Source organism: Idiotropiscis lumnitzeri, chromosome 10, assembly GCF_059441095.1.
Source record: "Idiotropiscis lumnitzeri isolate Australia: NSW breed Sydney's pygmy pipehorse chromosome 10, RoL_Ilum_1.0, whole genome shotgun sequence".
Classification (NCBI taxonomy): domain Eukaryota; kingdom Metazoa; phylum Chordata; class Actinopteri; order Syngnathiformes; family Syngnathidae; genus Idiotropiscis; species Idiotropiscis lumnitzeri.
Window position 1 is genome coordinate 12,865,917 of NC_142400.1, and position 26,321 is coordinate 12,892,237.

At 39.2% G+C, this 26,321-nt stretch overlaps 1 protein-coding gene across 1 annotated transcript in view; it reads left to right on the plus strand.

Annotated features, from left to right (window-relative positions):
- Nucleotides 1-26,321, plus strand: part of cdkal1 (CDK5 regulatory subunit associated protein 1-like 1) — a 182,517-nt gene that overhangs the window by 102,243 nt on the left and 53,953 nt on the right. The window contains exon 10 of the mRNA XM_088306867.1: nucleotides 10,643-10,788. Coding sequence (XP_088162993.1) covers nucleotides 10,643-10,788 — 146 coding nt within the window. The remainder of the gene's footprint in view (nucleotides 1-10,642; nucleotides 10,789-26,321) is intronic.

The following is a 26,321-nucleotide window of genomic DNA, read 5'->3' on the forward strand; positions in this document are numbered from 1 at the left end:
AAAACCACCCTCCTAATGATGGGGAATAACAATTAACCGATAATTGGAAATATGCTGTGATGACACACTAGCTTAGTCTCTGTGTGTGTATCTTAATAATCATTTCATATGCTAGCAACCCGTTTGTTAATGTCCATGCATCACATTGAATTATATATTTTTTTTCTTTTTATTCCTCAGTCAATTAACCTACATAAGAAAAGATAAGAGTCATCTTCTTCAACTTATCTTTGCCTTTTGTTGCTCTTGTCCCCCATTTACCCTTTCTTCACTCAACTTCCACCCACACTTCACTTCTTGATTTGTTTCACACCCACTTCCACAACCTTCGTTCTTGACCTACTTGTAAACGCTACATTGATGGTTATTTATTGGCACCAATGTACATTTTTAATATATTTTTTTTCTGTTTACTTTTTGAGGGGGTGATTAGCACTGTAATGGTTCAATCAGCCGGGGTTTGAACCCAGCGTGGGGTTTACATGTTCTCACTGGGCTTGGGTTATTTTTTATTTATTTTAAACTTCTCACATAGGTTAATTTTATTTTGGTGTGAATGGTTGTTTGTGTTTATTTGTCTACCATCATTTCATGAGCATAAAATGCACTTGGTCTGAATACGCCTCCCCCCCAAATCACCCATCATATGCTGATTATTCTTTGTACTCATTTATCATGCAAGCCCCCATTTTGCTGGTATCCATGCTCCAAAATTGAACTATTGTCTGCCTCGTAATATGATAGATTAGGATTTCTTATGTTCAGACACATTTTTTTGTGTAAGGAGAAATTGTCTTACGTTGCAAACAGTTTTTGGCTGTCAACACTTGTACACTGGTAGGTACCAAGATACAGCTACAACATGCCACTCGAGCCTACGATAACGCTAAAATAGGAGGAGGTTTATGCCGTCAGCGTAATTCAAGAATGCGGGTAGCACAAGCTTTGGCGTTGACAAAAAACAAAAGTGAACTTAATCAAAATCATTTTAGAAATGAGCAAGTTAAAACTTAATTACACAGTTCATGTCGACCACCCTAACATGGCGACCAAATCGGCACATTGTTATCTGGCTAACATCTAGTATTGTGTCCATAAAAAAACTGAATGCTTTTTTTCCCCCTGCAAGACCAATGTCACCGAACTCGCTTATACCAGTCGTCTCCACCCATCCGAGGTTTGTCGACACAAGTTCCACTTAGTGTAGAATTTCGTTCTGTGTACAATTTTCTTCCTCGGTGTACATATTTGATGAGAGTTCAAAAGTAATCCCACCCCCCCCCCCGTGTGTGTGATTACCATTGAAAAACTGCATGGAAGTTAACAAATTAAAAACGAGATTCCACTGTTCATCATCTGTAATAATACACCTAGGAATCACATTTTTAACAAAGCAAAGCTTATTTCTTATGAGAGGAGTGCAAAATGATGAAAAATGTCAGAAACAAGTTTTTTTTCCACTCTAACCCTTGAACTCTTTGGACAATATCAATGCTCATATGGTTAATTTGCCAATAATAATAAAAGAGTGAAATGTACACTGCAGAGTTAGATTTGAGTTTTGAAGATAATGCAGTATCTTATTTTTTTACCTATAAATTTTTACTTTTCTCCTAATTGCAATGGCTTATCCAATTTCTAGAGCTCCCAACTAGACGGTGATAATCACAGTAATAATAATGGTTTGATGATGAAGGCCATGAGTCGATGTATTCGTCATGTCGAGTGATGGCCAAATTACAACCTGCTCCCTTTTCATTTTAAAAAGAACAGCGCTTATACCGTAAAACAGGATCCTAGTAAATGGCTGTGATTGAAACTGAAAATGTTAAGTAACCTCTTCTTCTGAAAAGTTCACCCCCTCCCAAGCGGACTCACGCACATTTTCCCGTGCCTTGTCTCCGTCTGACACCCAAGAACATGCAATTTCCTCTCATGTGCTGCCTATTTCTTTTCTCTTTCTTTTTTTTTTTTTTTTTTTTTTTCTGTCAGTCAACCCCGGTACCATTTGCTGATTGGAGCAGTTACAGGCTGAGTCGCCTCTCTTGGTCCTCTGCTCTCTGATGTTTTAGTTGATTGCATTCAGCAATCAGTGTTTCATTTTCAAGTAGTTTTAAGTAAAATGCCACATTTTTGTTCCTCACTTTTCTGCCATTCCTCCCGCCGTCCATTGAGCCACCTGCTAATAAATTGCCAAATGGCTATCAAAGGGGCATCATTTTATCCTTTGATCGCGTAAGGTGTCTGTGCACGTACATGATGATACCTGTGCGGCTGCTTTTTCACGCCCGCGTGTGATTGAATCCAGGATGGTAGCAGCAAATCAGGTGTGAAAGTAGCCTCATACGTAGCAATCAGCCAGGCTGAGATGAATGCAATTGGTCTTGTCCATTAAAACATCCTCCTCAAAGCTTCTCTGCGTTTGACCAGAGAACCACTTGATAAGCTGTTCACACGTTCCACACTAAGCGATGTGCAGTAGTGGGCTTTATCCATCACTGTACAAGCTCCAAAGAGTTTACTTTACATTTTGTTATACTTTATTTAACAAAACCTTCCAAGACACCTACTGCGTAACAGCATTCATTCATATGATTATTAATGCAACGTTTTAACATATTTTTCCCCATGAATGCTTAGAGGCTAGGATCTCTTGATCCAGTCAAAATAAAAATATCACAACTGTAATCTTAGCCAGAGATGAGCTCTCAACAGAGGAATTTTCATTTTATTTATTTTTTGTTGAATTGATGCCAAATTTGGTTTGACATGACACTTTCACATCTTGCATACCAATACAGTACAATTTCTTCAAATCTGATGCAATGAGACTGCCATATCGGATTTTTTTTTCTGACGTGATCAATGTGTTAATTCTCAACAAACTTCATTCTATTAAAAATAGTAGACAATAAGTTGCGCCCAAAGGAAATAACTTCCTGACATGAAAAAATGTTAATACATAAATTGCCCACTCATGTTATGTGCTTTCTACTTCTCATCTGCATTGCCTTTTAATTGGTAGAATAGCTCCTTTTTTATTTGTTTGACTCAACCAGTTTTTACCTAAACCTTTTGCGCTTGAGACTTCTCTGCGGCTCAAATGTGTAAAAAATATATGTGTTACTGGCATAATGTGTCCACATAAATTCATTATAAATATATTTAGATTTTTACAACATTCAATCAAAAAGCCATCGGTGGGTCAATAGAAAGTGACCCCAGAACCATTTTGGCTCTATATCTATACTGACTCTGTCGCGTTGTTAATGCTTGAAGAGTCTCCCAATTGATGCAACACATCTCACTGTGCGATCGCAAATGACGTAAATGATGGAATTGTGTCCGGACAAGGTTTTACACCACTAGTCGCACACACATGCATGCGCACAAATACGAAATAACTGCCCAACACATATCTCTCACCTTCACACCGAGACTTGCACACAAAACTGCACGAGCACGCAATTAGACGCCACCCTTTCACGATCATTTTAATTTTAATGAAGCCTTTGGGGACCTCTTCACATTAGCGGCTTAATGTTGCATTGTGCAAGGGACCCCACACCAAATGAAGCCCCACAGTCAAAACTGCTCTCATATGTCTCTAAATTATGACCCCTGCCTTCCTGTATAGTCTTTTGTTTTCTCAATGATGGTAATCAATTTTAAGGGTTTCCGGAGAGCATAATTCGCCATGGTTGAAAACTTTCAGTTTCTTTTCAATGTGATTATAGGCTATTATGAGGCAAACAACACCTAAAGAATGCATTTGGTGAACACAGACTTTTAACAGGATGCCTGTCGTCTACCGTTTTAACAAGCCGCGGAATATCTTTCACATGTGCAGCTGTTTCCTGTCTATAGTTTGCTCCACCTCACTAAACACTGTAGATGAAGGCAGAGGTATGCCTCATTTTGCTGAGCAGTTCGCTGCAGACACCTTTCTTCTTCGTCTGGGGAGTGTTTTAATTGGCCCGATTTATTTATTTTTTTTCCGTCTACTTGGCTGCAGCTAGTTTTTTGTTATCCTGCTGGCAGCGTGGCTAAACTCGTGGGTTGTTCTTTTATCATCGTAGACTTCGGATTGAGCATGAAAAAAAGGGTAGGATGGCAGATATTTAGTTTGTAGTTGTCAAAATTGCACTGGAGAAGCACATATGTGTACAATGTTGATAATAATCTGACATTACTGCATTTTAAGATCCAGCCGTCCATCCATTCCTTATCTGTACCGCTTCTCCTCACCAGGGTCGTGGGGTTGCTGGAGTCTATCCCAGCTATCTTTGGGCAGTAGGCGGGGGACACCCTGAACTAATTGCCAGCCAATCGCAGGGCACACATAGACGAACAACCACCCGCGCTCACACTCTTAGGTAGCGTTCATTTAGAGTGTCCTATCGACCTGCCTTCCATGTTTTTGGTATGTGGGAGGTAACCGGAGTACCCGGAGAAAATCCACACATGCACGGGGAGAACGTGCAAACTCCACACAGGATGGCCGGAAACCGGAATCAAACCCACAATCTCTGCACTGTGAGGCCATCGCGCTAACTAGTCATTCACCGGGTAACCACAATTTAAGATCCATGTATTAAAATAAATACTTGAGATATTAATAAAACCTACAACAGTGCAAAATGCACAAAATACAGATTAATCATCAATGAGAGCGCTGAATTCGATTTGCAAACAGAAATTGGTGTTATTCTGGGTCAAGTTACGCGAGTAAAAAACTTAACATGTTTTGAATGTGCGCTACGTGGTTGATGAAAGTGCAAGTCTTCGGTTTATTCACCAACAAATTTAACAGGCATTTATCCGAGGTCTTGTTTTATTTTTATTTATTTTTTTTGTCCGACTTAAAAAGTCAAACCTTTACCACATGCTTGTGCTAATCAGTGTGAATGTGCATAAACCGGAATTTTTTGGTCAAATAAATTTCTTAAACAATATCCACTTAATAGTAACTCAAGTTAAGTAGTTATTAACTTTAGAAAAGTAGATGAAAATAATAAAACAGGTCTGTATTCATTCTTCAATTGCTTCGGAAACTCTTTTGCAAGCCGATTCAAATGCACCCAAGGCCCAGTAAAGGGAGGCTTATCATTTCAACACTGTGCGCTACAAAATATGTTGGATTGTTTTTTCAGATGTTATTTATGTTGAGTCAAAATAAGGTCCCAACTAATTTGATTAAAGTAAATTATGACACCATGTCAGCATCACACCTACTTAAGTGATATCATACAAAATTATATCATTACTCTTTCGAGCTAAAAGATCTTACTGTTGGATCCATAAAAAAAAGTCTTCTGTAGATTAATTAGTAAAGAAATCAGCAACTATACTATAAATACATATATTTTTTTCCCTCTTTTGTATACTTCTGTATAATAGTCAGTTCATTTACTAATAACGGATGACAGCAATTTTGTTTTTTGTGTACATTGTATCTATTGTAAATGTGCTGTGCGAGTTGCTGCATGCTGGCGTTATCCTCTAGGGAAAGTTAAGGGCAATCCTTGAGATGTAGAATATCATAAGAAGCTTGGTTTCTCTTGGCTGCTGCTGAATGCAGTTCCCACCAACTGGGATTTGATTTACTATCCTGGGAGCAGATTGTAGAATATTTTTCCCTCAGACTCCCCTGGGTATACCCACTTAATACAACTTGTGGGTTTGTTTATAGGTGTCTGTGCTTCACAAATATATGAGGTGTGTCTGGAAAAGTTCCAAAGCAAGTGTCACCAAAGAGATATTCGGACCCAAACTACAAAGTACGATTTTTTTCCCCCGCCTGTGTAGGCTTAATGATCAAGCAGCACATCTACAACAAGATCCTGCAGCTTTTGCTTTGTTCACTGACAATTTTGAGGCTGTTTCACCGTGACAACACGTCTTCTTTCCTGATGATGTCATCTCACCTATGGTCCACGCGGCACTCACCCACCTGAAAAACATGTTCACCTGCTCTTGCTGGATTTCTCCTCCGCCTTCGGCGCAATCATCCCAGAGAACCTGGTGTGAGTCCATCAATGGGGGAACTTCATCTGGACTTCCTGACCAACAGACCTTAGACTGTCTAGATCCCCAACACGGTCTCCTACTCCATGACCCTCAGAACTGGTTGGCCTCAGGGCTGCGTGCTCTTCCCCCTCCTGTTCATATGACTGACCTTTAACTCTTCTGCGAAATTGCCAAGTTGTCATATAGTGTGAGGTTTGAGGCGACATAGCGGTAACAATGTTGAGTACAGCGAGGAGGTAGAACATCTGGTGGACGGTTGCAAAGATAACCTTTGCATGAATGTGATGAAGACCCAGGAGATAGTGTTGAGTAGCCTCCTTGCCACCCTGCTCATTGGAGAAGAAGCAGTAGAAGTGGTCCCCACACACAAGTAACTTGGGGTCCATCTTTTCAATAACCTCACTTGAAGCCGAAACACTTCTGGTCTGGAAGCTGTATCTTGAAGGGCTTCAACAGATGTCGTGGAGAATGTCCTCCGCGTCAGCATCACGGTGTGGCACAGTTTCTGCTCGGCTCCAGGAAGGCTCTTCAAAGTACAGTAAAGAAAGCTTGGAGGTTTGTGGGCAACAACCTCCTCACAACCAGAGACAGTATCACCATCAGATGCACAAAGCTTTTTTCTGAAACTGTTTTGACTGTTAAACTCAAGCCCCAACATCAATCCCCCAGACCCCATGCCTATTCATCCTTGCTTGTTCACCACTGAGCTGCTCACCAATTAGATTATCCAAAATTGTGTATACATATTATTTTACCAAAGATTAAAACATTGTAATAAACAAATGTACCCCTGGTGTTGCAATACCATTGAAGCTTCAGTAATTTTTGTATTTATAACCCATTGGAAGCGAGTGAAGACAGATTTAAAATATTAATTGAAAATCACACTGTTCCACGTTATCGATAATGCAAGCCAGGGAACTCGGAACAGAAAGGCCAGTCAAAATCCCCAAAGAGAATTTTCCAAAGAAAACAAGACCACAATTTGTTTTGTTTTTGTGAAATAGAGGAGAGACATATGAAAGTTAATGTGTGATTCTTCTGGGATCTTTCAACCTCGCCCCCCCCCCCCCCCTCTCTCCCCACATACCGTATATGTTCCTTTCAGTGCTATCTGATTTTAAGGGGCTAGTTATCAGATCCTTTGAGCTAAGCCAGTTGAGATAGAACCTTTCTGATTTGTGTGTCTATCAGAACTGATATAGAAAAGATGAAAGGATCTTGCGTCTTGCTTGTGTGAACGAGAGCGATAGGCTTCATGGGGGAGGCAGGGAGGGAAAAAGTAACACAGTGTTATACTGTTGTTAAACTGATAATCAGAGCACAACTGCACTTGTATCCCATTTTAACGGAAAAATCTCATCAGCCCACGAGGTGATGTTTGAATGCGCTGTCGTTATCGCAACATCGTTTTCTCTATAGACTCACTAAAGTGTCCGTGAGCAGTAAAAAGGCCTGCGCTCTGCAGGGATCGCTAACGACAGAGATTCATATCAGGGTTGTGGATAATGATTGGAGGATGGGATGCACTCTGTCAGACGCACACGATAAATGCCTCATGTGAATGAAAAGTCCTCCCCTTATAGATTAATCCCACAGTTGCCTTCAGCAATGCCCTGCTTCTCAAACTACCACTTTTAAACCGCAATCGCCGCCGGTACTCACATGCACACACACCTTGGTCATCTGGGAGTCCTCCTTAATAGGGAAGCTAGACTGCAACATATTGCTGTACCTCATAATGTATGCTTCTTGCATACCAAAACAACACTCCGGTGCAGAAAGTAGGATCCGGTTTTTACCCTGGGATCCATTGCTGACCTACAGACAGATGACTCTATTCTTGTCAAAATAATTGACAGCTCACTAAGCTCAGTTCGCAAATGCTAAAGGCGACAGTATGGCTTCATCCCACTGAGTCTACTATGACCTGTACATACTAATTACACTCACAGTGGACATGCATGTCACAGCACTCGGCAGTGGTATCTTTCACTTGGATTCTTTTTCTTGGGGAATTTAGTTGATTTTGATCATTAAGTATACCGTGGTGTTTTTACTTGCATTCACCCAACTTGCATATCAGGGCCACCTGAGTACGGACCGCCGTCCGACCTTAATATACTAGCAGGTACAGAAAGCGGTTTTGGATGTTTTGCCTCCGATGTCGATTCTGGTCATTGCCGCATTGCCTCTCCTTGGGCAAAATGGGGCCTTCCACGGAAGATGAGGCCCTACGCACAGTGTGGATTCTGCGTTTAGGGAGCGGTGGTCCATATCTCCTAAGCGGTAGATGAGAATTCACTTGACTGGCTCATAAATTCTAAATGTTACTTAGCTATATTAGTCTGGAAATTATTACATGATCAGAGTGATGCACTTTTATTAAGTGATACGTCACATATTAGTAGATGTTTTTTCATTTATTATTTTTATTTTATTATTTTATTTTTTTTAACTGGTAAGTCTGGAAGAAAATAAGAAACTGTGACATCTAAAATGTGTCGGAACCCTTTCTTTAAAGCGCTAAACATAGTGTTGTCTTGCTATATGACATCTGCTGCAGAACGCAGCGCCGCATGCAGATCAGGTTGTTGCATGCGTGCTACTCGCATGCTGTTGTTTAACACTGTGTTAAAAAAACACTCCAAAACTCTTTTTGACCACAGTCTACAACCAAACTCCCTTCCACAATAGACCTCTGGTAGCGGTGCAATACCACTTCACCATTCACCGTTTCCTTTTCTTTTTATATAGACTGAAAACTAATTTCTTCTGTGCTGCACCGTTTTCTCATCACTTTTGAGTTACAAGGACTTTTGCTTAGACTGGCTGTCTTTGTGAAAGCGCTGCATAAATAATGATGTATTGTATCCTTAATGTGACTTGTTGAGCATTGAAACACGTTTTGTATTGCTTTTTTTTGTGTGTGCTTCTCTTATTCATATTTAAACTGCTTTTTTGAGTTTTGAGTTTTTTTTTTGTTGAATTTATTTAATTTTATTTTATAAAGTTCTTGCACAAAGTAAAAGCACCAATTACATTTTTTAATAGAGTTTTAGCCTACTTATTAAATGTATCTGGATTCAGATGATCTTATTTCTTGCAAGCCTTCGACAGAATGAAGTTGAGTAAATTCAACATACCTATTTTTTAGTGCATAACTGAGGTTTGTTTTCAAACCTTTTTTTGTTACAAATTAGTGGTAAGAGATACTAAAAAATAGCATTGGATGCCTGACATGCTTTGAAATGGCGCAAAGAAATAACAGGGTAATTTTTCCACAATATGTGCGACTTTTCATATTCCAGTGTTTTTCTAAGACTGAGCCTGCGTCATAAAATACACTTCATGAATTTCTTTTTATATGCATATTCAATATTTTCATATTCAGTGATCAGTTGATTCTTTGTTTTGTTCACGAGGGACTGTTTGTATGAAAAGTTGGATATTTTATTGCTAGGAATTCAAACAAATTCTGCTGCGGTTGCTTGCAAGTCGGTCTTCTTAGTTCCGACCCAACATTAATAATGACGTCAATCGTCTAAACCGAGTAGTTTGCGAGGTCTTTGCAATAAAATTTTCTCAATATAATACAAACTTTTCCCGTCTCCCACACAGCGTGAGAGCAAACATTATTTTATGATGCTTGAATTGTATTTCTTTAACCCGCCCTTGCTCTCTGTCTTACACACACACACACACTCTTATTCTCTCACTTGTCGCAAGCTGATTTCTGTCACCAATCAAGCGCCTTTTTTTTTTTCCCCCCGACCGAATTAATTCTTTCTAATTTGGAGCCTGCAGTGGTCAACCCCCTGCGGTGCGCTGTGACTGAGCTCTGCGTGTCGACGTGTGCGCGTGTACATGCGCATGTCTGCATTTGTCTGCGCATGAAGTAGGAACCTTCTTCAATAGATCTTAATGAGAAGATGGACTGCAATCAGCACATTCTTGTAGGAAATCATTAAATCATTTCATTCTCCCCTCTCCTTTTCTCTCGCCCCTTCTTGTGGTGATTAGCATGCTAATGATACCACCTTGATTATGTCCGTCAGACAAATTTAACATCTCTGCTCTCTCCAGCCTTTTAGTTGTGGAAATTATAATTTGAAAAAAAATGTAATAGCCCTGCTAACTGTCCTAATTAATATGGCCTATTAAAAAGCATGTTAGTTTAAATGGATCGTTGCGACAAAAAACACAACAATGCTCGTTTTTAATGAAGCTCTTAATTTCACTTAAATCAAACAAAAATGTGGTCTGTCAGAGCATCATCATATGTTGAAGCACAGCAATGTAAGAATTTTTTTTTTTTAAAAGTCCTTTCATGTATTTAATTCTAAGCCTGCAGTTGTTTTCACTGTGCCCGTTTAAAGGATGATAAGGCATTAAAAAAAACTCACACACACAAACACATGTATCTCGTTGTGAAACAGCCCATTTATTTGTTTTTTTGGTTATATTTTGTGTCTGTGCAGATACACAACCAATGATACAATTTTGAGCATCATAATCAAGTAAACTCATTAATACATTTTAATGCTCACAAGTTGCTTTTGCATTCAACAAATAATACCATTCCTTCCTCGTCTGTCCCGTACCTCTTCAGGAGATGGCGAAGATATTGAATCACCCGCGTGTCTATGCCTTCCTTCACGTCCCTGTGCAGTCAGCTTCAGACAGCGTACTCATGGACATGAAGAGAGAGTATTGCATTGATGACTTCAGAAGAGTGGTTGACTTCTTGAAAGAAAGGTAAGGCGAGCTGTTGACCTTTTATGGACTTGTGGTTTTGAAGGGAGACGTGACCTTAATGATGTTTTCATCTTTCATCAATGCCATATTTATAAACCTTTGAAGATTGTTTTTTTCAATCCTTTCTGACATCACTCCAATGCATCTTGCAGTTTTCTGGTCGTTTGTGTCGGCAATTCTTTGTGCGTTTTGCACCCGATTTAAAAAGACCATTTGTTGCACATTCGCAAGCGACAGCCCTGCAGGTGCATCATGGCAATAAACTAAGCATCGCATGCACAACTCAGGAGCCGAAGAATAAAACTATATCAACATAAAACAAAAGCATGAAAAATGTTGATATATTTACAATGTACAAATAGTGCCTCATCTGGCATAGCAATATTTTCCCATCCTAAATGCTATTGTGTCGTCTAACACTCTGCTTAGATTTGTTGTCCTTATGCCTGGAGTTAAGTTTATTCCTTTTATTATATTTCTCTTTGATAATGCTGTTCTGAGCTTGTGTAAAGGAAACACATTTCGCTGTTTCGGCGCTGCATGTGACGGTACAACTCTTGAATCTTGATTTGACAACAATTTCACCTTCCTCCCTGGTGTATACATATTACTGTAAAACCGAATGCCCCTCTTGTTGGATTGTGCTCAAAGTAAAATATAAGCACAATGTATGTAAAAAAAAAAAAAAATAATAATAATCAGTTTGACTCTGATTGATTGTCGCTCTGCTCAAATATCAATAATACAACATGAAGAGATTCATATGAAAATGAGTTTATCGCTCATATCAGACGCAAATTTCTTGGTATTATAGAGTGATTTAGGAATAAAATGTGTATGTTATTTGCAAGGATGATATTGCTGTTGCCAGATGATAACCTCTTATCCTTATGTGAGGTATATTTACATCTCCGATCACTATATTGCAAGTATTTTAGTTTTTTATGTTCATTTTATTTCCTGTGTTCAAACCAACAGTATATTTATAGGTCTCACCGTTTCCCACCCAAACAGTTTGTTTTTCCCGCTCTTATTTTGCTCGTGTTGTAAGTGACTAGAATAATCAATCGATACCCCATCCATATTTGAGCGCCCTTCCATTTTTACCATGCTCTATGGTTCTGTATGACTTTACGTTAGCCATGGCCATTGAGCCTACCCGTACACACCCACTTTTCAGAACCTGTTTTGGGGTATGGTTGGCAGTAGTAAGGTACAGTTTGCTTGCGTGAGTCTTCAAAAAACGGCTTCACAATTTTGATTAGCATTTTCACCCTGAGGTCCCTGAGGTACTTTTATGTCATGATTCTTATACAGTGCTAGTTTTCCTATTTAAAAAAAACAACCATGTTTTTTTTTTTTTCTCAAGTATTTGGTGTTTTTGGGGCCTGGAACGGATTAATGGCTTTCCAGTCAAAATTCTGCTTATAGCACTATCAACAACCTTCCAAATTGTAAATCTTTTACTTCGTCTAATTACTGTTTAGCCTCACTATTAATGTTTTATGTTTTCCCCGTGGTTGTACTGTTTTACCACACAGTCCTTGGTTTGGATTCAGTGAGTAAACAATTTACTATCTTGTCTTTCCCAAACGTTATGTAAAAAGAAATCTTGACCTATCTGGTCTTTGCTGTTTACAGGTAATCTACCTCAAGTTTGAAACATGATTTGGTATTGGGAGTTGAAAACTCCCTGCTTGACACGTTTACAGTCCCTTATTTCGCTTTAGAATTTATGTTAGGTTTAAAGTTTCCTTCTGCCACATTTTTCTCTTTTTCCATCCATCTGTCAAGCCTGTCCTTAAGTTTTGTAGCTGACTGATTCGTCATAGTCCATCTTTCGCCGGGGCAGAAGTCTTAACAATTCTATTTTTTCTGCCCAGGACTAATGCCCCTTTAACATTGACTCTTGTCTTGGTGTGTTGATTTGTGTCTTAGGGAATTATTTGGCCTTAGTAGAGGTCTCCTCCACAGTCTCCAGTTGTTGTTTTAGTGTACAGATGAAATTCAACACAGTGACACTAATCCTAAAAGGCCGTGACAAATGTCTAAGGAGACGCACACAAGCTTACCACACTCAGTGTATCTCATCATAAGATTCGTGTTTATACTGGCAGACTTTCCCGCTGTGCGAGTCGTCTTTGTATATATTTATGCACGGTCAGTCAGTTGCTGGCTTCTGTTACCTAAACATAATGTTGGTTAAGTAAACTCAGCGACGGTATTCATCTAGTCATTGGCCCAATTTAGCTGGAGCAGTAATGACTGGGATGCAACTCTCTGTCTGTCTGGGACTGAGGCCCAGGACAAGCCAAAACATACGTCCGCTATGTTGGGTGGCGTGAGAGTGTCTTGTACTTCTCTCAACTCAATTTGTTTTGTTTGGACTTTGATACAATTTCTTTTTTTAAACTAGTATAGTTTGATTTTGGTTTGTATCTGGTTTTGGTTTGTCACTTAATATTAGGGTGTTGACTAGCATTTGTGAAACATACTTTTGGGGCAAAGTCACTGTATAATAAGTCACAAAACAATGACGAAACTATGAGGATGCACCTAAAATTTCTGCTGAAAATGACCAAAATATCAAAACATCATGGCAGAAACAGGATGTTGTGATGACGCAAATAAAAACCATCAAGCAAACACTTTATGGGTAAAAGTGCGAAAGCCTGGTTTCTCGCGGCTGGTTTCTAGTGGGCCGGGGGTAGCGTTGCGTCACGCCATCGTGGCCACCCATGAATAATCTTGCTCGACCATATCCCTCGTCGAGACGGGTGGGGGCAGCGTGGAAATAAAACCAGGATTGCCCCGCCGCGGCAGCCGGCCATTAGCCTGGCGCGAGAATGCTGCCGAGGACGCCCTCTCCAGTGGCCGTGAAAATGTGCACATTGCTTGGGAGGGACCAGAGATGTCGCACTTAGCATGCTTGTGTGTGTCCACTACCGATTGGCTCTCCAAAGTCTTCACTCATGATCACGCATTTTGAGTGCTAGCGGAACTCCTATTTTTCATGTTTCACTGCGTTCACTGCCAGGATGGCCGAGTGGTCTAAGGCGCCGCGTTCAGGACCCAGTCTCCCCAGGAGGCCTGGGTTCGAATCTCGAATTACCCCATTGTGGGACTAATAAAGGGAATATTATTATTATTATTATTATTATTGTTTACGTCTTTGAGCGTTACACCGCTAACGATTAAATAGAAAAGTTGTCCCACTTTGTAATTTTGCAAGAAAAAAATAAATAAATCAAATACACACTGATTAATTCTGACGTCAATCTGCACGAATGTTGCCCGATTTTGAGCCGACAAAGACGTGTCACAGACAAGCCCTAGTGTCTCGTCACTCATTTTAGTTGTCTTGATTCATGTTATATACGCAGCAATTGGTCATTGATGTCCATTAGGACAAAATGTCTGCCATGTCAGAAATGTTGTACGTTTTGCTGCATGTTTTGGTACGTCTTACGTTAAAATCCAGATGCTCATTTGGAAGCTTCAAGTGGGCAGCAAATATTTTTGGGACAGCAGTCACTTCCTTCCGAGTGGTAGCCATTCTTATTTAACATTTTACATGATATAAATTCATCAAGAGAGACGTCAGCATCGCCAGATATTTCTGAGAGTTATTTGCTAATCAAAGATGTTTTTAGATTGGATTTAGTGTGCATTCTAGTGAAATGGTTTATGTAGCTGTTAGAACAGTTTTGGCAATTTCAAAGTGTATAGCAAGTAAAATCCAATGCACTTTTTGTTTATACAAGGAAATCATCGTTTTTTTCCAAGATAAAATAAATTTAAAAAATGTATTTATTTCCATTCATACATTTTTTTGTTTTGTACTCTTAAAAATAATAATCGTTTGAATAATCATGATTTCAAACATTACTAAAATAATCACAAATACTTTTCTTCATAATCGAGCAACTCTGATTGTTGTTACTTACAAGATTACGTCACATTTTAGTATTTCCCAAGTGTTTACGTAGTTTGTCTCGCGGCTGTAATGAAATCACAAGTTGTTTAGAGAACCTGGCAAGATTAGCAATAACTTTCCTCTTTATTGTGAATGTTCGAGTCAGCAAGTGACTAATTCATTTGTCTCCTCACTTTTAAGTGCTCACTGTCAAAGCTGACTACTCAAAGCTGAAAGGGAATTCCCTGTGTGTGTGCGTTTGTGTGCATGTGTGTGTGTGTGCTTGCGTGTGTTGGTTAGCAGGTGGTTGGGTTGGGAGCCTCACAGATGACAATTAGTGCTTTGTTAGGGCAAATGAAGTTAACCGCAAAGCAAGAGACAGACCAACTCTTGTTCAATGCAAGGTCAGGGTTTATCTTATTCACTCACACATGACGGGTGATATCCATTTTTTTTTTCTGCTTCGTGCCACCAACGTCGCGGAGGTCATGAAGGGTCAAATGCTTCTGGCCTCTCTAATCAGCAAAAACGTGCAGACACACATCGGACCTCCCTCCTTGACATCCTCAACAGCGCACTCTGAAAACAGTTGGGTTTAAAATAATACAATGTTGGGTCAAAAAAGGGTCGATCAACTAATTGGGTCAATTTTACTACAAAACAACTTCTTTTTTGGGGTTGTTTTATACAGAAATAGCTATTTTCTGGGTTGTTTTTGCAGGAAACAACCCAGAAAGTTGGGTCAAATTGACCCACATAGTGTGTTGGTCCATTTTTTTTAATTTTTTACTCAAAATGGTGATATTTTTAACCAAACTTTTTTGTACTGTAAATGTAAGGTAGCAATGCTTTTGAGATTTTTCAGAAATTACTTTTCTTACTATTCAATGTTATATTTTTTAGCTAATTCATAATTCAACATGCTCGGAGAAAACATCTAGCTGTGGAATGTTAGAAAAATGGTGTGATAAGCCTTGAAAGATCCTTGAAAGTTGTGTAATAGCAGTGTGGAACCAGCAAAATAAGCAAGACGCTCCCCCATCTCCAAAAGCTACACTTGATATCGATAAATCTCACAATTTCTTTTACAATTTTCTGAGTTTTTAAATGATCTTTTTTTTATTGGTTTTGTTCACAGTGGCTACGTTCAATTTGGGAAACATTTCGTTAATCGGATCAGAGTTCGGATTAAAATTATCATCGGATTCCCTGTTTTCATGGAGACTACCATTTACGCTTGAAATGGTAGTAGAAAAAACTGTAGCAACTTCCGTGTGTCAACAAAACATCGCTCCGTCCATTTATACTTTAAACATTAGCGTTATTTGCCGTATTTTTCCGTATGTGCTATTACATGAAGTTATCGCTTCCCGAATGGAGCTGCAATGTCAACTCCAGATCACACTTTTCAGTTCAGTCTTGCTTCTGCCATTTCTAGCTTCCGGGAATAACAGAAATGTGCATATTGACATCATAGACATGTGCGGTAAAGATGGTTTGTTCCTAACCTTCGGTGAGTGTATTCGTGTGTGCCGATTATCAATCGACATAAGTTACCCCTCTCGTTGAGAATAAAACGTTTTTGGGAATGGGCTTGATTGGGTTAGAATTTTCTGAATATATTGTGTACATAAAGCATTTTTATTCTGTTCAGGTTTTTAATCCATATAAATGTGTCTATGTAAACGTGGTCGTTAATACTAAAGCAAATAGCTTCATACTGGAAGCTTTTTCATGTACAAAATAGAATGTGTGTTGACATTAGAGTTCAAGTTCATTGTTTTGCGACGGGCAATCCCCCGCAGAGTAATGTTGTTACTTTAAATGTTCTGCCCTTAACATAACTCATTTCTCCAATTCCGTCAGATCAAGAAGTGTTTCTCCATGCATAATTCACATTGTAAGTGGAATGATTATTTCATTAAATTTGGTAATTTGTCAGCATAGGCCAACTGTTTTCACCATTTTCTTGCCGCTTCTATCAATTAAAGTGAAATAATGAAGTGCAGCCCTTATGTAATGATGTATGGAGAAAATCCTGTTATAGTGGAATAAAGCGGTTACACAGTTAGTGAACATGGTCAGAAGATTCTCCACACTTATTTTGTAGTTTATTATATGATCAAAGTGGATTTTCCCGCTCAACTACTCCTTTGGATTAAGCGTGTCTGAACCACAGGGGCCAAAGATGAAACACATGTAAGTGTCTGAGGGGTTATTGGTGCTGTCTGTGTGCGCAGGAGGAGTCTGTCAGCCTTCTATTCTTATGCATAACTGCAAGGCTAGTTGGCTGTTAGTGGCAGAAACGAAGGCGCTACCCATTGTTACCAGGAAGGTATTGATGATTGCGCGGGGGTGGAGATCTGTGGATGAGTGGCTACCAGGCATTCTTTGGTCATTGTCAGCTTTGTGGATCGGTTTTCCTGAAGCTTTTTTGTTCCTGACCTCTGAAATGTCTGTCCAGCTCAAGGCATGGACATGCTTCTATTAAGACGACAACCTGACTTCACTAAGTGTCACCTTTGCCTCTTTTCATTGCGGTTTACTGGCGGGTCCAGTATTAAGGCTTGGAAGGAGAGGAAATACATTTTCGTTTTTCTTTTGATGTTTTTTTTTAATGAGTGTGCATCTGAGAAAGCATCTTCGAAGTGATTGTGACAAACAATACTCATCGACACAGACTTCAAATTCTATTTGCCTTAACGGAATTGGTCCATTTACGTGCCGTATTCTTTGGTTTTGGACACTCAGATAGATGCTTCCCAGAATGCGAACAATGCATCGCCACAAACGACGACAATTGAGCAGCTCCCCGGACAATCAACAATGTATTACAATGGCAACCAGCATGTGGTTCTGCGAGTGACGTCAGGAGCCCCACGGTCGAGACTATTCTTAGCTGCCTTTTAACTTTCAAGAAAACCTGTTTTCTGCTAATCCATTTTCCGATGGCTACAGATTGAAGTGTTACCTGACTCATTTGTTAAATCAAATTTGCACCTAGCTCAAGTACACATCTTTATCATACTGACAAGATGAGATTCTGCCCTACTTGAAGGTGCTTTGTTTAATTTATCAAGCTGCTAAAAGTTCTCCAAATGAGGGACAAAGTGTTTTTTGCCTCAAGCATTTTTTTTGCCTAAATTGTTCTTTCAACACAGCATCACTTTTATTCTCATCAGACTAACATAAGCCCGTTAGCCGAATTCACTTGGAAATCACAAAACAGGCTAATTGAAGTTAGCATAATAAAGGACATCTTTATCTTTATCTTTATCACTATTGCGATCATTTCAAACTCAACAGAGACAGTATCTCTGTCTTTTCTCATTTAAGTTGTCACATAGGTCCCAAACAGGCTACTAAACACTATGCTAGACGTTATTGTCTGCAGTGTGAAACTGCAGAGTCGATGCTGTTGACTGTTGATTGAACGTGTTGATAAATGTTGCATGTGTGTGTGCATGTTTCTGTCTGCCAGTCTGTCTCTTGAGCGTAGTGACTGGCTCCAAATGGCTCCAAGATGGTTGTGTTTGTGTAGCGTCTGTGTGTGTTCATGTGTTAGTCATCTCTATTAGTCAGAAGGAGTGACAGGGTGATATCAAGCCTCCCTGTGTTTCAAGAGGACACATGCAGTCGTAGCGTGACTGCTTTGTGTGTGTGTGCGTGCGTGGGCGTTGCTGATGACATGCCTTCATTGGTTTACTGGTCACACTCTTTCAGGTTTAAGGTATCAGATGGGGCTAATGTTTCACCGGTGTAGCATGCAGGAGGGGCGTCACTCTCCCCAGGGGCCCTGAAAGAAAACAAGAAGTGAAAAAAGCCGTGATAAGATAGGAGCGAGAGAGAGAGAGAGAGAGAGAAATAGAGGGAGACGTGGAGGGAAGACAAGCGGGAAGCAAGAGCAGCAAATAAGGCAGGTCTGGCCCGGTTTCACTGGCGGGAATTCTCAGCTATTTACCCCTCAATTATTTTGCTCCCCTTCCGCCACACGACGCAAGGCAGTGGAAAGACCGAAAGCCTCCATGTTCAATGCTGTCTCAGCTTCACAAAAGCCACAAATCTTCAACAAAACTGTGGTCGCGTTTTCTCATCAAGAAAGTATTGTTTTTCCTGAATCTCGTTGTTTTCTTTTTGTTTCATGACTTGGGTGTAAATGTGAGGAAGTGTGGAACTGCCAATGTGGTTTAAACATTTTTGACTGACAAATATTTGTCAGAATCAAATCAGAATCAGAATTTGTAAGTGTGTTGAAACTGTGTGTGTTATACATTTTAAGTTAAATAGAATTCAGATGATGGTTACTATAGAGTCCATATTTTCATCCGCTACCAGTGTTGGCTTAAAAACTGAAGTTGTATACATTAGGAGTGTTAGACAACAACAAATATTTGATTTAGTCGAGTAAATAAATCGAGTAATATTTTGGAGCCATTGTTTAACTTTAAACAGTTTAAAAAAAATACCAAATAAACAATTGTAATTGTTAAATAAACAGTACGGGGGAAAATGTATTTTGAATTCCACTTCAATGCAAAATAAAACTTAATTTGTTTCCTCAATTTGGTAAATGTTCTGTGTCACTTGTAGAGCACTTTTCTACCTTTGGTACGCAAAGCGCTTCAACACTGTTACCTCTTTTACGTACTGATGACGTAGCGTCCGGAGCTACTAGGTTGAGTCTCTCGCTCACGGACAATTTGACATGGTCACAATGGCCGTGGATCGAACCACCTCTGGGTTGGGATACGACCACTCAACCTCTAAGCCACGCCGCCCAATAGAATACTGGATTTAAAAAAAATCAATCAGCCTGGTATTCATACTAATGTTACTATACATAATGAAACTAGAAGTTTACATGAAAACAAAAGTCTTGTTTGTATGCCTACGTGTTTGTCTTATTGACACTTCATTGCACTTTGTATTCTTCCGGACACTCACACAGAGAGAAGACTTAAAGCTTTAATTACCAGAAGTAATTCATTCATTAAGTGGTGTAATTGATTTCTCTCCTCTCAGACACCCATTACCTGTCCTTCCTGTTGTGAAGCTCACGCTCTCGTTCGGAGAGAGAGGTAGAAAAATAGATGTACTCAGTTGCATTGACACTCAGCTAAGCGGTACGAGTGTGATTCTTCATTGGCCTCTTCAACTGATAGGGTTGCACCGATGAATGGCTCTGAATGCAAAGTGTCTTCACTGTTCAAGATGACTCCTCATAGCGTCTTTCTTAATTGATCAGTGAGATGAAATATGAATTTAAAATGCCTTACGTTATGTTCTCATGGTAATTTTCATGTGCTGTGTTGTGAATTTCAAGACGTTTTAACTCTGATTACAAGTCAATATTTCCCAACGTCATCTGCTGTTTTAAATACTTTAATAGTGTTCATATTTGCATACTCATGCAATACGTTCCTATAGGGCTATGCAATTAATCGAAATTCAATGACGATTAATATACTGTACTATACTATGACAAAATTGGCATAATCGTAAAAAATGATTATATACGGTATATATAGATTTGTTTGAGTACAGTTTTCATTTATATATATATTTTTTATTTATATTTTTTGTTTTGTACCGAAAAAAAATCGTGCTTTTAATTATTACTAAAATAATTGTGATTAATATTTTTTCCATAATCTGAACATTTTCACTCAAAATGTATGTAGGGCCATCGTGGCAACATAATACCAGCAGGTAAACCACCTTTAATTGTGCTCTGCTTCAATGCTGAAAAACAGCAGAACAGCTGATACTCGGGTTCATCAAACAACCCTGTCAAGTTTCAGTGAGTGACTCACCCGCCGGTCTCTCACTCTCATCATGTCAACCACACAGTTTGCGTGCGAGGATTTTGGCACATGCGTGTTTGTGTGACTCCTGCGGTTTTTGACCAATGAGCTCAATTGCAACTGACGGACAGCACTACGTCGTTGCCACTTGACTGCTTGCGTTTGTTTTTCTGCATTCCTTTTGTCTGTTGTCTACCAGGGAGGGAACTGTGCCGCCAAGGCAGTAAGCTTGCAGGTTAAGTTACGTCTAGCTGCTAAGCTATTAAGGCCTTAGGAATGCACTTTTACCCCGTGCAGTTTCAACACACTTCCTGTCAAGTTTATTTCCCTCTGTCTGTTCATATTTGGAAATGAATGAAATGAACGTTATATAGCTTCTATATAATACTTCTTGCAATGGACCTTTTCTTGCAATAGAAAAGCCAGAGTCATTAAGAGGAGTGATGTTACAATTGTCAAGAGGGGAAATTCGGGGCTAAAATCGTTGAGTTATCGTTCCGTGGGAACCTGGCAACATAGGTCAGCATCTTCACACTGTTGGTTTATTTTTATAAGGGTAATGTTTTAAGATGACTTTTAAATTATATCAGTTTTCTGAGCTCATTCTTTACAGGTTTTAACCATGACTATGGACTATCATAAATAACAATAAAAAATTGTTAAGGTTTTAATTCTTCTTTAATTCTTCTCTCCGTTTGTGTGTGCTTTGGCAATGACTCCAATTAAAACTGGGAGTTTGTCTTCTTATGTTGACCATAGTTTTTGTTTCACTGGCAAAAGAAAAAAAAAAAGCATATTCTTTCTTTCTGTGCTCAACAACCATACGTTTGGTTCCCAAAAGTTTTTCGTCATTTATCCTTTTTGCACTGAGCTTATTGAATAACTGGCCAGGTGGGATGAGTGCATTGTTGCAAGCCTGTCACTAAAGATTTGATTGAATTGAAATAACGTGTAAAGGCTGGCAGGATGATCGCTGCATGCACACATTGTCTGACTGTCCGTTGGTTCTTTTGGTCTTGAGTGTTCTGAGAAATCTAGTCCACGCTTAATGAAGCATGCATGTCTCTGCATGTGCACTCGAGTTCAATTGAACTTCAGTTTTACGCGGGCCCTTTCATTAAATGATAAAGTTTACGGATGACTCCAGTGGGAACATTATTCATGTGGCTCTCCTTTCCTTCCCTTGATCTTTACAAATGACTTACTGCACACAAGCGCAGAGGTTATTTTGAACTGCAGGTTTCCAGACAAATGGCTTATGTTTGCTGAAAGCAACAAGCCACAGTTAACATTCCTGCACATTTTTTGGGATAGTGAAAAGTTGGGATTAATTCTAGATAAAGGTAACTAAGCTGCTGGAGTCTTAATAAGTTAACGTTTTTGTTGGGGTGCGACTAATAATTCATTTAGATTAATCTGTTGATTCTATGGTAATTTAAACAAAATGTATTGGATATATTTTTTTTTTATTTCAGTGGTGTGTCACGGTTGACCTTTGGTGTCTAACCCGGAGGTGTTCAACCCTGTTCCTCAAGGGGCGCTGTCCTACCTGTTTTCCTGTCTACAAGACACCTGAGTTAAATGTTCAGATAATCAGCAAGGTCTGTTGAAGCTGGATTATGATCCTGATCATTTGAATCAGTTGTGTTGCGGCAGGGGCAAATGGAAAACAGGCAGGAGAGCGGCCCTCAAGAAACAGGGTTGAACACCTCTGGTCTAACCAATGCGTCACGCCGGTCGTTCCGCCTTGGATGGAAATTTGGAGCAAGACTTTTGGTCCATTGATAAAAAACATTCCAATCCCTAGTACCGTCCCAACATGACTGATGTTCATTTGGAGGTGTGCGCATTGCTCGCTATCTGCAGCTCCTGTCCAGACTGTCTAGTTGCATTGTGCGATGTGGGTTCATGCAGTTATGCAAGGTGCACCAATATAAAGTTGATTGTCAATATCAAGAATGTATAAATATAAATAAATAAACAAACAAGAAGCTCACATGCTGAAAAGGTGTGGGCACCCCTGCCTGGGCTCAATGGTCACCCTGATCGTTGTTAGTTCTAGTCAATTCATATTAGCGCCGATAAACGAGGGCAGCGACACAAAAATGATGCTTTATTGGCAGATTTTGTCCATTAATGTGACAACAGCAACATCAACATCATAGAATAACAAATGCCACATGACACTGCACTGTGTTGTTATACTGTCAGTGTCATAATACTTTGTTGAAAGACGCCAAATAGCTACAGCTCGGCGAAGCGTAGCTATTGGTGAGTGACATTTTTAATCATGTGCTTTTATTTTGGTCCTTGAAATGATGTATTCACATGAATATGGGCAGTGAAAAAGTTTGGAGAATGCTGCTTTTAATTTACATATATATATATATATATATATATATATTTTTTTTTTTTGTTTGTCTTTTTTTGTGCGTGCGTGTGTGTGTGTTCCTGAATGTGTGTGTAGTGGGCATTTTCTATATGTCACTGCTTCGTAAATGTTTCAATAATTTACTCATAATTTACAATTTACTTTTTTAAGCATTATTTTTTTTTTCCATTTACAATACCTTGATTTTAGCGAGGTATAGCTATAGGCAGTATAGCTCATTCAATTATCTGGGTTATCATCATAACGGAACTCATTTCATCTGAGATTGAGCGACAGTAAGAATCCAATTTTGTTAGGTGTTTACAATATTCACCCACTATTTGTGTTTACTATACTTGTACCCAGACTTACAGTCGACTCAAAACAAACCCACAGTCCTTCTGTTCAAATCCGCCGTGCTCTTTGTCATGCAAATTCAACCCTTGTTTGTTTCTGCTATCACCATTGTAATTTCCTGCTTTTCAGTTCAATGTGGGAAGAACCATCACACTAAAATATATTCCAATAAATATGTGGTAGACAAATTGGTTTGTCTTATATCACATGAACATCACATTCTAGAGAAACAGAAAATTAAAAAAAAAAAAAAAAGTCTAGAGTAATGATAATCAAGTTGAGCAGTTGAACACCAGAGAAATGGCTGGAGATCAATTTCTCCGTGTCCAAGAATGTATAAGTGATTGGTGGAGTTGGGGCCATGGGGAAAGAAAATGCTGATGACTTCTCTGAGGATTTTAAGGCCGCTCGTCAACAAGTTGGGCCTGCGTCACTTGTACTTCTGCTCTATTTGAGAAATTGCACATTTTGCAAATGACCGTGTGACTAAGTCTCATTTTTAGTATGACTACACCCATGCATTTCCATGTCTCGTCAATATATGGTATCCAACACTGTTAGCCTCAACCAGCCAAATGCAAGTTTTAAAAGATGTCACCGTTTTCATGAATGCCGCAAATGTGATCCTGTGAAATGAAATTGTTCGCGCTTGGCATTTTCGCCTCACAAAGACAGCGACAGCCAATGACGTTCCCCCTCGGACCATTGACATGTCCGACTATGTCTTGATATGAGTTTATTGGCTGCAATTTTGCAAACGTCGGAAGCGTATTCTCCCCTGTCCACCTCCCACCGTTTTGCGCATTAGCATTTCAGAGAACACGCACAATGCAGCACAGATGGGTAGCATGGTCTCGTCCCAACAGATGAATCTGTAAATATTTACCTTCCTAGATGGTCTCTTTCACTCACCTTTCCATCTCCTCCTTTGTTTTACCTCCATGCCCTCCTTATTTTTGCTTATTGTCTTTTTTCGAGTTTTTCTGTCCCAGTGGTCGTGTCTTTATCTTATCATGGGGGACCCGCTCGCAGGCATCTGTTGAGTAAACACGCTTGCATCCGCATACACACAGTTTGAATATATGATGAAGTGGATGACTGAGTATATGGAAAGGAATACACACACACAAGAGCCTCAGCAAACAAAGAGTTGATAATAAAGAGGAAGAAGACAATAGTGTGTTTTTTTTAGGCTTAATTCAGCCTTTTGTAGGCAGATGGAGAATGATGGTCAGATTAACGTTTTAATTAATTGACTTGCGTTTCCTTTGAGCATATTCTTCTGTCAGACTGGTGGCACTGGTACTTAAATTGAACATTTTAATGGATCAGTAATGCCACTTAATTTATGGCATTATTATGAAGCAGTTATGAGAAATGTTCTTTAGTTTGGACACTTACTGTATTTTGGATTGTGCACTGGCACTGTTTTATAAGGCTTGACGTGTGCGTTTGCGCGTGCAGCAGGGAAACCCTCCTTGATACTTTCTCATTGCTTGCAATGCAATCGTTTTCAATTATGGTTGTCATCCTTGCACAGAACCCAACAGTGCACAGCAAATTAACGGTTCACTGAGGCAGAAAAAAAATTCTGCAACATTTTTTTGTAATCAAAGTATTACTAAATGACCCGTTTCAGCCATCATATTAATTTTAGTTAGATGATTCTGTTCCTTGTCCATTTGGAAGACCCATTTGGGCCCAACCTTTTGATATCTTGAAATTTCAGACTAATACATATTCATCTCTGGGATATGTAACTTCTTTATGATGGCTGGACATTCCCATGGTGTTTATACGTATGTCGCTGTCACGCAATGCAGTTACATTAATCATGTAAGTTTTATTTAACAAGCGCCGATCAAAACAATAAATGCATCTGACTTCACTGCTTCTGCCATTTTGTTTTGATACTCTACTTTCACCAAGTGACAAGATCTCGCATGACATGTCAAGTCACGTACATTTATGGAGTATGTGAGAAAATATTTTTTCGGTTTTATGAATTAATATTGCGCTATGAAAAGGAAAATGTATTAAAATTGATACATTGATTTTTTTTTTTATTTTTAACCTAGCCCGACTTGATCTCTTGATTGAATTGTTTTGAACTTTTCCATGATGTTACACAAGGGAGCAGTGCGTTTCAGATGTGCTTTCAAATACCCAAATGCACAGGTGTGTCTCCAAAAACATGAAGCTTCCAAAATCATGACATCATCATCATCTGGGGTTTCCCCAAATTGTTGAACGGCAAAGTAATCTTACTCTAGGTAAACTTCACATTTTAAACAAAGTAATGAAAATTGTTTTAATAAAAATGTCAACTACTATTATTACTCTGGCATTTAGCAAAAAAACAAAACAAAATGGTAGCTCTAATTGACCTAAAAACAAGAAAGGTTTAGTCTGATGTGATGTCAGACAGTAAGGGAAAAAAAGATTGTGTCCTTTTATCGAATGCATGTATATATAACATAATGCTGTTGAAATCACACTGACAGAAGTTTATTCTCTCATCTAAGTTCCTCTGCCCGTTTTAAAAATAGCGCCCTGTTGATTTAATTGAAAGCAAATTGAAGCTGCAAACTCAGATGGCGCGTGTCCCGGTTTCCACCCTTGTCGTTGTATCATTACCTCCATCTCTGTGTTTCTCTCACTCTGGTTTTGAAAGTTGAACAATAACAAGTTCCATTTCTCCCTATCTCATTTTAACAAGGAGTATACAAATGTGGCCCTCGTTCATTATGATCTCATATCGCACCTTTGTCACCCTTAGATCTTGGAGAAACAAAGGTGTCAAAAATGACAGCATGTTGTTAGTGTTTTTTTTTTTTATTTATTTTTTTCAGCCTCGACCTAATCCACAAAAGTCGATTTCCACATATTTCCTGCAGTATTCCATCTCCATGTGCTGTTTTACACTTTGGCTGAATTTCAACGTTTTTGTCCATGGATGGTGTGAATGCTCTTAGTAAAATAATGTCACACTGGCTGCAGCGTGCACCCTCCCCCCACCACCAAAGGCTACACACAGCCAAATGAAACTACCCTCGGTGCATAAAAAAAAAAAAAAAAGAAGCGA